Genomic DNA, 14,522 nt, shown 5'->3' on the forward strand with positions numbered 1-14,522 from the left:
AAACAAACCTTACCCTCGGAGAGTTTGGGAGAAATCATATCCCCATCGTGAACTGCCTGAAGATCACCGATAAAGCCTGGGATGGAGTCACCAAGGGAACTCTCACTTCCGCTTGGGGAAAGCTGTGGCCTGACTGTGTTCTTGGACGTGACTTTGGTGACAATGAGCCACCGATTGTCAATGAAATTGTGTCCTTAGGGAAGACTATGGGGCTGGAGGTGAATGACGTGGACATTCAAGAGCTGGTGGAAGAACATAGCCAGGAACTGGCCACCAACGAATTGATGGAACTGCATCGCGAACAACAGGAGGAGGTTATGGAGATCTCATCCGGGGAAGAGGAGGAGGAAAAGTCAATGGAATCTCTCACCTCGACTGAGATTCATGAGAAGTGCAAAATGTGGGAAATGGTGCAAAATTTTGTAGAAAAACACCACCTGAATAAGGCTGTAGCAGTGCGAGCGATGAATCAGTTCAATGACAATGTAATGTCACATTTTTGTGAAATCCTCAAAAAGAGGCAAAAGCAACAGACATTGGACAGGTTCCTCATTTAAGTTGCATGAAAATACAATTCCAGTGAGCCAACAGATAGCAGTGATTCCGTTAGTGAAATTCGTGCTACACAGTAACTCTTTTCATGTCATCTCTCGTCTCCCTCACACCAACAATGATTCTATTGTAAGGAAAAGTGCACTTTAATTTGTTTTACGTTATATTTTGTTTTAGAAATGGTATGCGAATACATATTTTTTGTGTTGTGGACGAATCATCCGCGTTTCAATAGTTTCTTATGGGAAAACTTGCTTTGATATACGAGCGCTTTGGATTACAAGCATGTTGCCGGAACGAATTATGCTCGCAATCCAAGGTTCCACTGTAGAATTAAATTTATTTTATGCAATTATTAAAAATATATCATTTAACACTAAATCTGAAACTTGCACCACCTACTATAAATTCTTCTGCCCTAACACTAAGACTTGTGTCTTTGAGCACACCTGTGACTTTGTATTAAAAAAGAAAAGTATTACAACTGTAACCATTAAAAGTAATATAAAGATTTCTTACCTCCCAAATATCTTTCATGTTGAAGTCATCAGGAATATCCATTTCTTTGATGGGCTGACCTACGAGAGGCCCAAACTGTGTGTACTGACAAACAGGTTCCCGAGTCACAACACTCAGTCCATGGTCTGGTTCACAAATTCGCAATTCTAAATTTGCAGGCAGAGATGCTTCTGCAAAGTTATTATTTTGAGGAAACACCTTCACATCTAACTCACCCAAATTCATATTACTTTCTTCATTATGAGAGATACTGCACACGGTTTTGTCTCCACTGTCGGCAACATAAGGTTCTCGCTTATCATCATTAACTGAGCTGGTCTCAGAATAGCCTCCATCCCTACCCTGCGCTGTTTCTTCAGATAAGTTTACTACTAAATTATCACCATCTGCACTGCACGTATTAGAATGTTCATTCCTATTTACATCAGTAAATCTTGATTGAACACACTCTAATTCCATATTTGAGTTGCCACTACTTGGATCGAAATTTCCATTCACCATGTCGCCAAGAATTTTATCCCCTTTACACTCAACAACAACTGTAGTCCGATTATTCGTCCTATCATTTTGGCACTTGTCGTACCATTGTTTATATATCACAGCATCACAAATGACAGCTTGTGGACTACGCAGTGGGCATGCATCTTGTACATGTCTTGAGTTACAATCACAACACAACTTTATCTTAATGGCCACTCGCTGCTGAGGAGGAAACTGCGACTGGTCAGCATCAGGGATGCTCTTTGGTCCCTCGGAACTTGCTCCCCACTCTTCTGCCTCCTCTTCCTTGCACTGCTGTCCATTTGCTTCCACAAGTCTTTCAGGAACTTTTCCAGTTACTTCTTGAGGAATTCCATCCTGAGGTGCCTTTCGAATATCATGATGTTTTCTGAAATAGATAATTCAATAAACAGAGAACAATACCAATCATCAAGTCAGTCTGAGATTAAATTAACTTGGTCAATGATTATTTAAACTGACTGACTTTTATATTATCTTTCAACATAAGCATGCATATCTAGGGTAAGAATAAACTAACTTAGCTTAAACGTTCCCATGGGAAAAATCAAGAGATGATGTGAACATCTGAAGATGGTGGAAATTTGAACAAGATAAAATTAAAATACTGCAAAGAACAGTTCTGTCAACCAAATATTTGACTAATGTTGAGGAAAATAATCCTAAATCATAATTCAGTTACAACAGCACAACAGGAGTAAGAAAATTAATAATACAGGTAGAATAATATTTAGAAGATGGTTCAACAGATAGATTTTGTTGAACAGTACCTAATATTCAATTATACTACTTTCAAAGTTACTTGATTCAGTTAAATAATAACTCAGTCATGTTAAAACACCAGCTCCTTTGAAATCCCTGATGTTAACAAAAATGTAAGGGGTCAGGAACAAGGAAATTAACCATACGTGCCAGTAAATCTACCGACACAAGGCTGACGTATTTGAACATCTTCAAATACCACCAGTCTGAGCCAGGATCGAACCTGCCAAGTTGAGGTCAGAAGGCCAGCACGTCAACTGTCGGAACCACTCGGTCGGGCTTGTTAGATTAACAGGACGAACTTATCAGGTTGCTAAATTACAAGGAAGTACCTCCTCATAATCCCAACTTACAACATTAGCATTAAACAAGAGAGTAGTATCATAAATGCCTGGTTTAGTCATATTCTTTCCCTGTTTGAGAGCATGGAGAAGCAACTATGGTGCCCTTACCTGAGTGGAATTGCTTCCAATTACTTGTGCTGGGTTCTTCACTTTCGTTTTTCCTATCTGACCTCCCCTAGTTGTCTGGCTCCATGGCTAAATGGTTAGAGTGCTGGTCTTCGGTCACAGGGGTCCCAGGTTCAATTCCTGGCAGGGCTGGGAATTTTAACTATAATTGGTTCATTCTGCTGGTATGGAGACTGGGTGTATGTGTTGTCTTCATCATCATTTCATCCTCATCACGACATGCAGGTCGCCTACAGGTGTCAAATCAAAAGACCTGCACCTAGCGAGTCAAACTTGTCTCTCTTTTTTTTTTCTAATATACATACAGGTTTATAAGTTTTAGGGTGGCTTTCATGGTCCTCCCTTTTCCTTCAACAATACCTTCATTCAACTTGTAACCTTCAGCATCAAACAAGAGAGTAGTATTATTAATGCCTAGTGTAGTCATACCCTTTCCCACAGTTTGAGAGTGTGGAGAGGTAACCATGGGGCCCTAATCTGAGTCTGGAATGCTAGCATTATATGGAGCATCTGCAAGAATTGTTATCTATTTTAATAAGTTCTTTTTTTCCTCTGGTTAGAGTTAAGAAGGGGAGATTATCTGATTGCATTTCATCTTAAAACAATCATAATTCTCAAGTTATTATCTTAAAACATTTAACACAACTTTTAATAGGAAATTATCAAGCAGTCGTCATTCTGTAGTAGATATTATGGAGCATTCTTCAGGAATTGTCAATAAGTTGAAAACAATTTCTTAGTTAAAAGGCACATCTCTTGTTAATTTTCATACAACTATCAAATTTATAAAATAAATAATGCCACTAACTGAGAACTACAGGGAGAGAATTAGAATTAAGAACCTGCCACGTTATATCTTCCCTATCAGTGACACAACAGCTCTCTGCCAAGTTCCCATGTACGAGAGGCGTACGCACATCATTTCTAGCCTTGGATGCAAGTCAAGCCCGTCAGTGACTATGTGCCCATCGAAAGACGCATTTGTGAGTTGTGCGCCATTCTGTTTTGTGTATTACAGCACGTGCATGTATGCTTATTTATTATTCATGTGTGTTAGCACAGTCAGCCTCTCAAGTCAAAAACAAGATTTCAAGAAAGATTCTGGATGTAAAAGTTCTAGGTTGTTCATCAATAGAGTTTTCACTGAAGAAACATTGAAATTGTTACCCAACAAGAATTTTGCCTTAAAAAATAACATCCTTTAACCTGTCAGTAAATAATTCGACTCAGGTCTCGTGTATTTAAGCCCTCTTAAATGCCAAACAACTGAGTAATGATTTAACCACACAAAAATTCAAGTATGGGTTGAAAGTTCTTAATCCATTCCACTGCCATACTGCCACAAGACATTTTTGAAGAAATTCACCTTTCAATGAGCAAGAATAGCTAACCCAGCATTTCATGTTTTTCCTAACAATAATAATCCCCAACTTCTTTGATGTCCCAAATATCTCTTTAAGTGGGCAATTCATTTCCTTTTTCCCCCTTTGAAGTGACTGAGTGGCAAAATTGGTATAATAATTTTGGTGGCTATTTATAGCCGTGGGCAGCCCTTCTAAGGCAGATCCTCCGATGAGGGTGGGCGGCATCTGCCATGTGTAGGTAACTGCGTGTTATTGTGATGGAGGATAGTGTTATGTGTGGTGTGTGAGTTGCAGGGATGTTGGGGACAGCACAAAGACCCAGTCCCCGAACCAAGGGAATTAACCATTTAAGGTTAAGATCTGACCTGGCCAGGAATCGAACCCAGGACCCTCTGCATCAAAGGCCAGCACGCTAACCATTTAGCCATGGAGCCGGACAGCAAAGGTGGTTAGATCAATGGTTCTTGCACCCCGAGATGCCAACCTTCAAAGGTGGTCATAGTAGAATAAATCTCAGAAGAGATTGTAGAAAATGGGACATCTCAGGAAAATTATAACATGCAATTTCAACATGTTTTTTTATTCCTACAAGTTATAAAACGAAAGTATTACACTCACAAGCATAATTTACTTTTTTTGCAGCATCTTCACAGTTGCTTCTTTTGCCTCACAGATATCCATCTCAGAAAACTGCATTTTATAGCAGATCTCAAGCATGATAACATTCTTGTTTTTAAAACTAGGAGAGCACTAAGAGTCCTTGTACTTATATTTGGTCAAAAATTAGAATGATTTTTGCAAACAATTCTGGATATTCACTCATTTGAAGCATTGCTGCAAGATATCACCAAAACAGCAATCATCACTTGAGGAAGTATCTTTTAGCTTTAAAATTTTGGCCCATGCTACATCCATTGATTTACAGTTTGAAATATCTCAATTTAAGGGATCTGCCTGGTAAGAAGTAAATTCGACTTCCTATTTGTCTTGGTCAGTGTTCTCAATTATGTTTCACAACAATTAAAAAAAAAAAGGCAGTGATGAAAACTAAGTACTGTAGTTGCACTCAATGAAACACCCACTCTTCTGCATGCTTCATCACAGAATCATGAAAAGGGAGTTTGTCCAAAATGTAGATGCATACTGTAGTGAAAAAATGTCTTATCAATTTGAAGAACTGTCCCATGTCATCTCCAGTCTCACTTCACGTCGTGTTGTAACTCCAGTTAAAAGGTCATCTTTCTGACTACTCCTGCTATTGAACTTTATATAGCTAATGCATTTCAAACTTAACTTCTAACTGCTTTCCAAACTTTTCTGCTTTCACAAACCTCACCATTAAATCAATCAACAATCCATTTATGTATCTGGCCACCTAATATATGGAGGGAACTTCAACTTGCAACATAATGGTGAGAACAGGGACTGTGTTCTTTGGAAATACCCATCAGTTTGAATAACCTGTTTATAGAATCAGTGAGTGTTAACCATCTTGTGCTAACCTGCTTCAAGATTTTGCTATTTTAGTTCAGGTCCACTTGTTTCTTAATACATCTTCAACTGGTTTTCTTCTTCTTTCTTTTTTGGTACCAGGCGAGTTGGCCATGCGGTTAAGGCTTGCATCTGGGAGATAGTGCGTTCGAACCCCACTATCGGCAGCTCTGAAGATGGTTTTCCGTGGTTTCTCCATTTTCACACCAGGCAAATGCTGGAGTTGTACCTTAATTAAGGCCACGGCTGCTTCCTTCCAACTCCTAGGCCTTTCCTATCCCATCATCACCATAAGACCTATCTATGTCGGTGCGACATCAAGCCAATGGTACGTACTCTTTTCTTGGAGCTTCTTTCAAGAAATAAATACAAATGTACTAACAATGTCCCTACATCTGCTCTTGTTTCCATTGTTTTAGTAGCCTTCTGGGTAGCTCAGTGTTTTAGGTGATGCATACTGCCTCGTATAACCAATGAAGGATTCTGCTGTTTCAAAAATGCTGACACTCCTTTAAATTTACCTACCATTGTATTTGCATTGTTGCAACCAAATGATGAACAGTTTTCCCATTTCAGCATCTTGACCTTAACTTCTCTATCCAACACCCGAAATATTGCTTTCCCAGGGTTATCACATTCCACCAAAGCAAGCTGTACTTAAGTTAACACCCAGGATACAATACCCTACCCCTTTTAAAAGCCTCATAGCAGGACATCCTCCTGCCCTACCTACATCTGGTGCTGTGTCGACTGATCTGCTTTGTAATGCCCTGGAATGCCTTCCCTGGAGCCTTCTCGGAATAGCTGATGTTGAATCAGCTCTTGACCTGCTGTACGACTGGCTGAAAGCTACAATTAAAAACTTTGTACATGCACAATGGGCAACTAACAGCAGTCAACACTGGATAACACAAGAGACCAGACTGATACTAAATATAATAAGAGAGCTTGGTGCCTCAAGAAAGACTTCCTTCACAATATCTTCATTAATATCCACAACCACACGAGGTTTATGGTCAGAAGAGACTACAAGACACATGCAGCCACAGTCATGGAAAACATCTGGAGCAATCCCAACTGTTACTGGAGTCTCATCAAAACAAGGAGGACGGAGTGGATTCCTGTTAGAATGAAGCAGGATACAACAGCAGAGACCACTGTTCAACAAGTATTTCTCCTCTAACTTCTCCCTTCCTTCACAAAAACAACCGCTCCCTCCCATAGGTACAGTTTCAAATAGAATCCTATTGAGCCTAACTACCGCAGGATACAACAGCAGAGACCACTGTTCAACAAGTATTTCTCCTCTAACTTCTCCCTTCCTTCACAAAAACAACCGCTCCCTCCCATAGGTACAGTTTCAAATAGAACCCTATTGAGCCTAACTGCCACACAAAGTGAAGTTCATAACCTTCTTCAAACTCTTTGTACCAATAAAGCTTCTGGTCCTAACACTATAGGTCCTCTTTTCTTGAAAAGTACTGCCAGCAGCCTCTGCGTCCATCTCTCTAAATTATTTAACAGATGTTTTGCCACAAGCTATTTTCCTAAGACCTGGAAAAACGCAAATATTGTCCCACTACTCAAATCAGGCAACAAATTGAATGTTTCATCTTATCGACCAATTTCTATTCTCCCCACACTATCGTTTATCTTCGAAAAAAAGGATACACCAGCATCTCCTCACATTCACCTCACCCTATATCTCAACCAATCAGCATTGTTTCCTACCAGGTGGCTCTTGCCTAACAGTAATGGTCACTCTGAATAGTTTTGTATCACACGCCATTGCATCTAAATCACAGCTGGATATCTGCTACAATTCTGCAGACCACACTCTGCTGCTCCATAAACTCTCTGAATAATTTAATATATATGGCAGTCTTCTGACTCTTCTTGCTGTCTTCCTTTATAACCATAGGCGGAGAGTAGTAATTTCAGGCACATCATCCTAGTGGTTACCAGTGTCACCTTGGGTGTCCCACAATGCAGTCCTCTTTGCCCTTTGTTGTTTTCCTTGCTTATGGACAATCTGTCATCCAAACTTAACAGAACAACAAATACACAATGAAATACTCAACAAATACTCTTTGCTGACGACTGCAAGATATTTAGGGAGATAAGGAATCCTCACTTAACGTCCCCTCGAACTGGTGCCGTACTTGGAAAGTTATCCCCAACCCATAAAAAACAGCCACATGATCATAACCCTACGTAAATCTTCTCTACATCATTTGAACTACTCGACAAGGCCACCGCCGCAGTTATGCAATACTGTGTACGTGTAAATGTACAATACGAAATTACTATTCAAGAACCACATAGAAACATACACAACCAAGGCTATGAAATTACTAGACATTCTCTACCGTTTCACAGAAATTTCTGATCTGACTGCTCTTCACCACTTCTTCCTTACAATCATTCAACCTCTCTTGAACTACTGCTCTCTGATTTGGACAACAACCTCCCTCCAATATTAACCAGCTAGACAGAACAATGCCCTTCTTTGCTGCAATTGTGAGGAACAGAAACCCCAAGCTCAGCAATCTGTCTACACAGCAGTTATTAAGGACAATACATGTGTCATGTGTCACCGCTGCACATCAGGTGACAGGTAGCTGACCTAAGTTTCCTCCATGGAATCTTAAATGGGCATTACTGCTCCGAACACCTTGTCTCACTTTTCTCCCTCTGCGTTCCTTCCTGCTCCACGAGAGTCAAAGGCATTCCCCACACTTAGCACTGAATACTTCAATGATCTTATCTAATCTGCCTCCCAACTCTCCCTAACACTATTAATAGGAGACAAGAGCTTGATAAAGTACCAAGTTAAAGTACATTCCAGAGGGATGAAAATTACAGGCCAGTCAGTTTGACATGCATTGCATGCAAGCTTTGGGAAAGCATTCTTTCTGATTATATTAGACATGCTTGCAACATTAATAACTGGTTTGATAGAAGGCAGTTAGGGTTTAGGAAAGGTTATTCCACTGAAGCTCAACTTGTAGGATTCCAGCAAGATATAGCAAATATCCTGGATTCATTCAGGAGGCCAAATGGACTGTATTGCGACTTACCTATCTAAGGCATTTGATAGGGTAGATCATAAGAGATTACTGGCAAAAATAAGTGCAATTGGACTAGAAAAAAAGAGTGACTGAATGGGTGGCTACATTTCTAGAAAACAGAACTCAGAGAATTAGAGTAGGCGAAGCTTTATCTGACCCCGTAATAATTAAGAGGGGAATTTCTAAGGCAGTATTACTGGACCTTTAGGTTCCCTTATATATATCAATGACATGTGTAAAGAAGTGGAATTGGAGATAAGGCTTTTTGCAGATGATGTTATTCTGTACAGAGTAATAAAGAAGTTACTAGATTGTGAGCAACTGCAAAATGACCTCGATAATGTTGTGAGATGGACAGTAGGCAATGGTGTGATGATAAACGGGGTTAAAAGACAGGTTGTGAGTTTCACAAATAGGAAAAGTCCTCTCAGTTTTAATGACTGCGTTGATGGGGTGAAAGTTCCTTTTGGGGATCATTGTAAGTATCTAGGTGTCAATATAAGGAAAGATCTTTGTTTGGGTAATCACATAAATATGATTCTCAATAAAGGGTACAGATATCTGCACATGGTATGAGTGTATTTAGGGGTTGTAGTAGGGATGTAAAGGAGAGGGCATCTCTGGTGTGACCCCAACTAGAGTATGGTTCCAGTGTATGGAACACTTATGGAGATTACTTAATTCAAGAATTGGAAAAAATCCAAAGAAAAGGAACTTGATTTGTTCTGGGTGATTTCCTACAAAAGAGTAGTGTTACAAAAATGTTGCAAAGTTTGGGCTGGGAAGACTTGGGAGAAAGGAGATGAGCTGCTTGACTAAGTGGTATGTATTACATGTGATAAAAATCATTCTTGGATCAGTATTGAAATTACTTTTATTAAATAAATCTAGTATGTTTTTTTTTTTTCCCCACCTATTCAATACAATAAAATCTTAAAAATTAGTACTTTGTCCTTATCAAATTATCAACATAACAAATTATTAAATTAGATGATACATGTTTCGCCTCTCATTCTAGGCATCGTCAGCCATAGTTTCACCTTAACACATTCACGCCCGTATCCGAGTTATTGCTTATAGCGCGTGACCATGCTGTGGACCGTATCCGAGTTAGCCCGGATAGTTACAAGTAACTATTCTCGTTTTGGTTCCGTATTGAAGTTGACGTATGTCACAAGCATTAGCCCGGATAAGCGCAACCTTGAACTGGAGCCGTTCCTACGCAGCTGGGATCTATTTTGGTCACAAATATGTGCGAGAGAGATTAAAGTAATACCCTTATGAATGCTTCTACTCACCAGAAACCACATGGCCACGGCGATTTTCCCTCCCAAAGCACTTTGTTTTTTTCTGAAGGAAGCCTAGCGCTGGCACAACTAGCTGCGTAGTTGGATTGTGATTGCACAAGCGTGTATAATCGTGTTCTGAAGTGTAACCATAGGAAGCCTAGCGCTGGCACAACTAGCTGCGTAGTTGGATTGTGATTGCACAAGCGTGTATAATCGTGTTCTGAAGTGTAACCATGGCGTGTAGGGACAATATAAATGATGCAAGTGATGCAAATTTACAAAGCACAGTTTTTCAGCTGCTTGAAAATTATCTTGGCCAGGGGTATACAGTCTATATGGACAATTATTACAAATGGTGTTGGACTCGAGAAACAATTACGGGAACAGAAGACTGCCGTATGTGAAACAATATGGTCAAATAGGGGTGTACCAAAAGATCTAAAGAAACACCAGGCATTTCTCAAACGGGGAAAAAGTGAACCCGACATACAAGTACAGTCACCTCCCTCCAAAATCTCAGCTCCAACTACTTCATCAGCTCCAAGGCAACGTCCCGCGATTTTGCCGCCAAAAAGGGCACCGGCCAAGGATCCATCATTTAGGTTAGATGCAAAGAGAAAAGAGCATGTTCTCTTGAAGTTTCCACCATCAAATATAGTAAAGTTCCCCTGAAGAAGGTGCAAAGAGTGCTTCGAAAATAAAATTATTAGTGAAACACGCTATTTTTGTAGAAAGTGTGGTGTTCCCATTCACCCAGGAATGTGTGACATTACCTACCACATCCTACAGAGATACTAGAGGACTTCATTAAGGTATGTGCAAAATTTTGTTTCCATATCTTGTTTAGTTTAGAACTTATTGTGAAAAGAATTCGTTGTTGTTTGCTCTGCCACTAACAGGTGGAATAGCTGGGCCAGCCCTTTAAATAGCCGCTCAGATGATGGGCGTGAATGTGTTAAGATTAAATCAGGTACCCGATTAGAATTGACTTAAGAAATACTGTTGATTTATAACTATGTTTTGTGAAACAGATGAGAGGTCATTATACAACAATTAAAATATAGGATGTAGTATATTATTGGATTAACAATGATTGTAGCAATAGCCGAATCGAAAAACATAATTATTTGAGAAATTATGACATAAGGTGGTTGATTCTTAACATTTACAGTTGTTACAATATGGTTAAAAAATCGGAAAGCACATTCAAATTAATTATCAAATGGTGTGTTGTTAACACTTGAACAATGTTGAACATTAAAATTTCATCTGGTAATAGTCCTTGGTTCAAGGAGTTAATATGTACTGATTTTGCTTTTTGTATGTATAAAGTTGAAGAATTCACATATGGCGTTGATTTTTAAGATAGTATTAGTGTGAACACTGGATGCCATTGACCATTATTAAAGTGTGTTGTGGACATCATTGGGCCATCTTCTTTGATGTAGTATTTGGAGGAAAAGTTTGTAATTGGTGTAGCTCTTCGTTGTTGGACATGTTGAAGTAAGCGTGCTGGTCTAAAAGGAACGATGTTGTTGTAATAGTTGTGGTCAAACAGTGGATAGCCAAGTGTGTGATGAAAGTCTGTAATTCAAGAAGTTTTTGTGAAATTTTATTGAAGGACTAGAATTGAAAAGAGGGGGCTAGCAGTGGAAGTTAAATAAAAAGTATTGACACTTACCTCTTTGACCGCTGAGATGTTAACTTATTATGTTGAGATCTTTAGAGCTACTGGCAGCCGCTGAAGTTTTACTTCGTGTGTTGTAGCTGTGGGGTTGGGATGAAGGGGTTGAGCTTGAGATGGCATGGCTAAGGGCTTATTCGTTGCGTGTGAGGGGGAGTTACTGGCAATGGGAGGTGAGGAGGGAAGTAGTGTGTGTGTTGAATTGATGGGAGCGTTTACTGATTTAGTACTAAAGATTTTATGGAAATTATTATTCTGAAGAATTGATTTTTGCAATAAGCATTGAGATCTGTTCATAGAGAGGGCTTTTTTTTTTAAATCTATTACATCGTTTAAATTTTTGTCTTTGTTAAATTGTTGATCCAGAAAGAGGTATAAGTTTTCATATTCCATCATGAGCTTACCTTTTTCAATTCTTTTTAAGATTTGTAAATCCCGTTCTATTGTAGTAAATTGGTGACCTGTATCCTTCATGTGGTTACTCATCGCAGAGGACTTTTGTGTTTTTGGGCGTAGAAATGTTCTGCGTATCTAGTAAAAAAACTGCGGTCAGTTTGACCAACATAAGAAAAAGAAACTAATTTTTAAAATTAATTAGATTTCATAAAAGAAACAGCCAGATTCAACAGGTTTAATTCAGACATGATCAATATAATCTATATATATAAAATAACTTGTCCTGACTGACTGACTGACTGACTGACTGACTGATTCATCATCGCCGAGCCAAAACTACTGGACATAAAGAAATGAAATTTTGGGGATATATTCATATTAAGATGTAGGTGCTCGCTAAGAGAGGATTTTTTGGTATTCCTTCGCTAAGGGGGTGAAAAGGGGGGGGTGAAATTTTAAAAAGAGTGTATCTATATCTCAAAACTTTAAAAGTTTACAGATGTAAAAATTGGTATTTAGAATCTTCTTTTAAAATAAGGATACACGTATTTTTTTGTTTTCTGAAAACCCCAATAGGAGGGGTGAAAAAGGGTGAAAATGGGGAAAAATGGGTTGAATGCCTTCAATCAGGATACCGGTACTTATATCTCAGAAACTGAAGATATTACAGACCTGAAAATTGGTACTTTTGATCTCTTTTAAAAATAAAGAAACACGTATTTTTTTGTTTTTGGAAAATCCAATTAATGGGAGGGTGAAAAGGGGGTGAATTTTTAAAATGAGTGAATCTATATCTCCAAACTTTTAAAGTTTGCAGATGTAAAAATTGGTATTTAGAATCTTCATTAAAAATAAAGAAACACATATTTTTTTGTTTTCGGAAAATCGCAATAGGAGGAGTGAAAAGGGGTGGAAATAGGGTTGAATGCCTTTAATGAGGCTACTTATATCTCAGAAACTGAAGATATTACAGACCTGAAAATCGGTGTTTGGGATCTCCTTTAGAAATAAAGAAACACGTATTTTTTTTGTTTCTGGAAAATCCAATTAAGGGAGGGGGTGAAAAGGGGGTAATATTTTAAAATGAGTGTATCTATATCTCAAAACTTTTAAAGGTTATAGATGTGAAAATTGGTATTTAGAATCTCCTTTAAAAATAAAGAAACACGTATATTTTGTTTTCGGAAAATCCTAATAAGAAGGGAAGAAAAGGTTGAAGAAGGGGTCGAATGCTTTTCATGAGTCTACTTATATTTCAGAACCTGAAGATATTACAGACTTGAAAATTGGTATTTGGGATCTACTTTAAAAGTAAGGAAACATGTATTTTTTAGTTTTTGGAAAATCCAAATATTGGGGGTGAAAAGGGGGGGTGAATTTTTTTAAAATGAGTGTGTCTACATCTTAAAACTTTAAAATTTACAGATGTAAAAATTGGTAGTTAGAATCTCCTCTAAAAATAAAGGAACACATATTTTTTGTTTCCTCTAAATCCCAATAGGAGGAGTGTAAAAGGGATAAAAATGGGTTGAATGCCTTTAATGAGGATACATATATCTCAGAAACGAAAGATATTACAGAACTGAAAATTTGTATATGGGATCTCCTTTAAAAAATAAAGAAACACGTATTTTTTTAGTTTTTGGGAAATCCAATTAATGGCGGTTAAACAGGAGTGACAATTTGGTGTGAATTTTTTGAAAGACTATATCTACAGAAAATCTTGGAATCGTAAAATGTTACAGACGTAAAAAGTGGGTGTTTGTAATCTCCTGTAAATGTAAAGAAACATAGGTGATTTGTTTTTGGAAGCTCCACTTAAGGGGAACTCAAAAGGGGTGAAATTTTGAAATGAGAATTTTTACAGTATATCTAAAAAACTTAACATGTTACAGAAGTGAAAAATGGTATTTTTTTCTCTATTAAAGAAACGTGTATTTTTAGTTTTCGGAAATATCACCTGGGTGGAGGGGGGGGGGTAAAAGTGACTGAAAATGGTGTTGAATTCTTTTAATTAGGCTACTGATATATCAAAAATGCAGATTTTACAGACGTGAAATTTGATATTTTCAATCTGCTTTAAAAGAAAAAATACACGTATTCTCTAAAAATCCAATGAAGCGGGGATGGGGGGGTGAGAAAGAATTGAAAAATTAATTGGCTTAATTGTATGAGAATACATGCATCTAATAAAAACTAAAGTTATTACAGATGTGAAAATTCGTATTTGAATCTCCTTTAAAAACAAAGAAAAACGCGTTTTGGGCGGGAAACCATCTTGGAGGGCGGGAGTGTAAAGGAGTTGAATTCCTTTCATGAGGACACATAAATCAAAAACTGAAGAAGTTAGAGTCGTGATAGTTGGTATTTAGAAGATCCTTTACTATTAAAGAAACAAGTATTTT

At 38.1% G+C, this 14,522-nt stretch overlaps 1 protein-coding gene across 1 annotated transcript in view; it reads right to left on the reverse strand.

Moving 5' to 3' along the window:
- Nucleotides 1-14,522, reverse strand: part of LOC136873995 (uncharacterized) — a 270,477-nt gene that overhangs the window by 137,857 nt on the left and 118,098 nt on the right. The window contains exons 4-6 of the mRNA XM_068227561.1: nucleotides 5,748-5,754; nucleotides 1,879-1,960; nucleotides 1,072-1,791 (exon numbers count right to left, since the gene is read on the reverse strand). Coding sequence (XP_068083662.1) covers nucleotides 1,072-1,791; nucleotides 1,879-1,960; nucleotides 5,748-5,754 — 809 coding nt within the window. The remainder of the gene's footprint in view (nucleotides 1-1,071; nucleotides 1,792-1,878; nucleotides 1,961-5,747; nucleotides 5,755-14,522) is intronic.

Source organism: Anabrus simplex, chromosome 1 (genome assembly GCF_040414725.1).
Source record: "Anabrus simplex isolate iqAnaSimp1 chromosome 1, ASM4041472v1, whole genome shotgun sequence".
Classification (NCBI taxonomy): domain Eukaryota; kingdom Metazoa; phylum Arthropoda; class Insecta; order Orthoptera; family Tettigoniidae; genus Anabrus; species Anabrus simplex.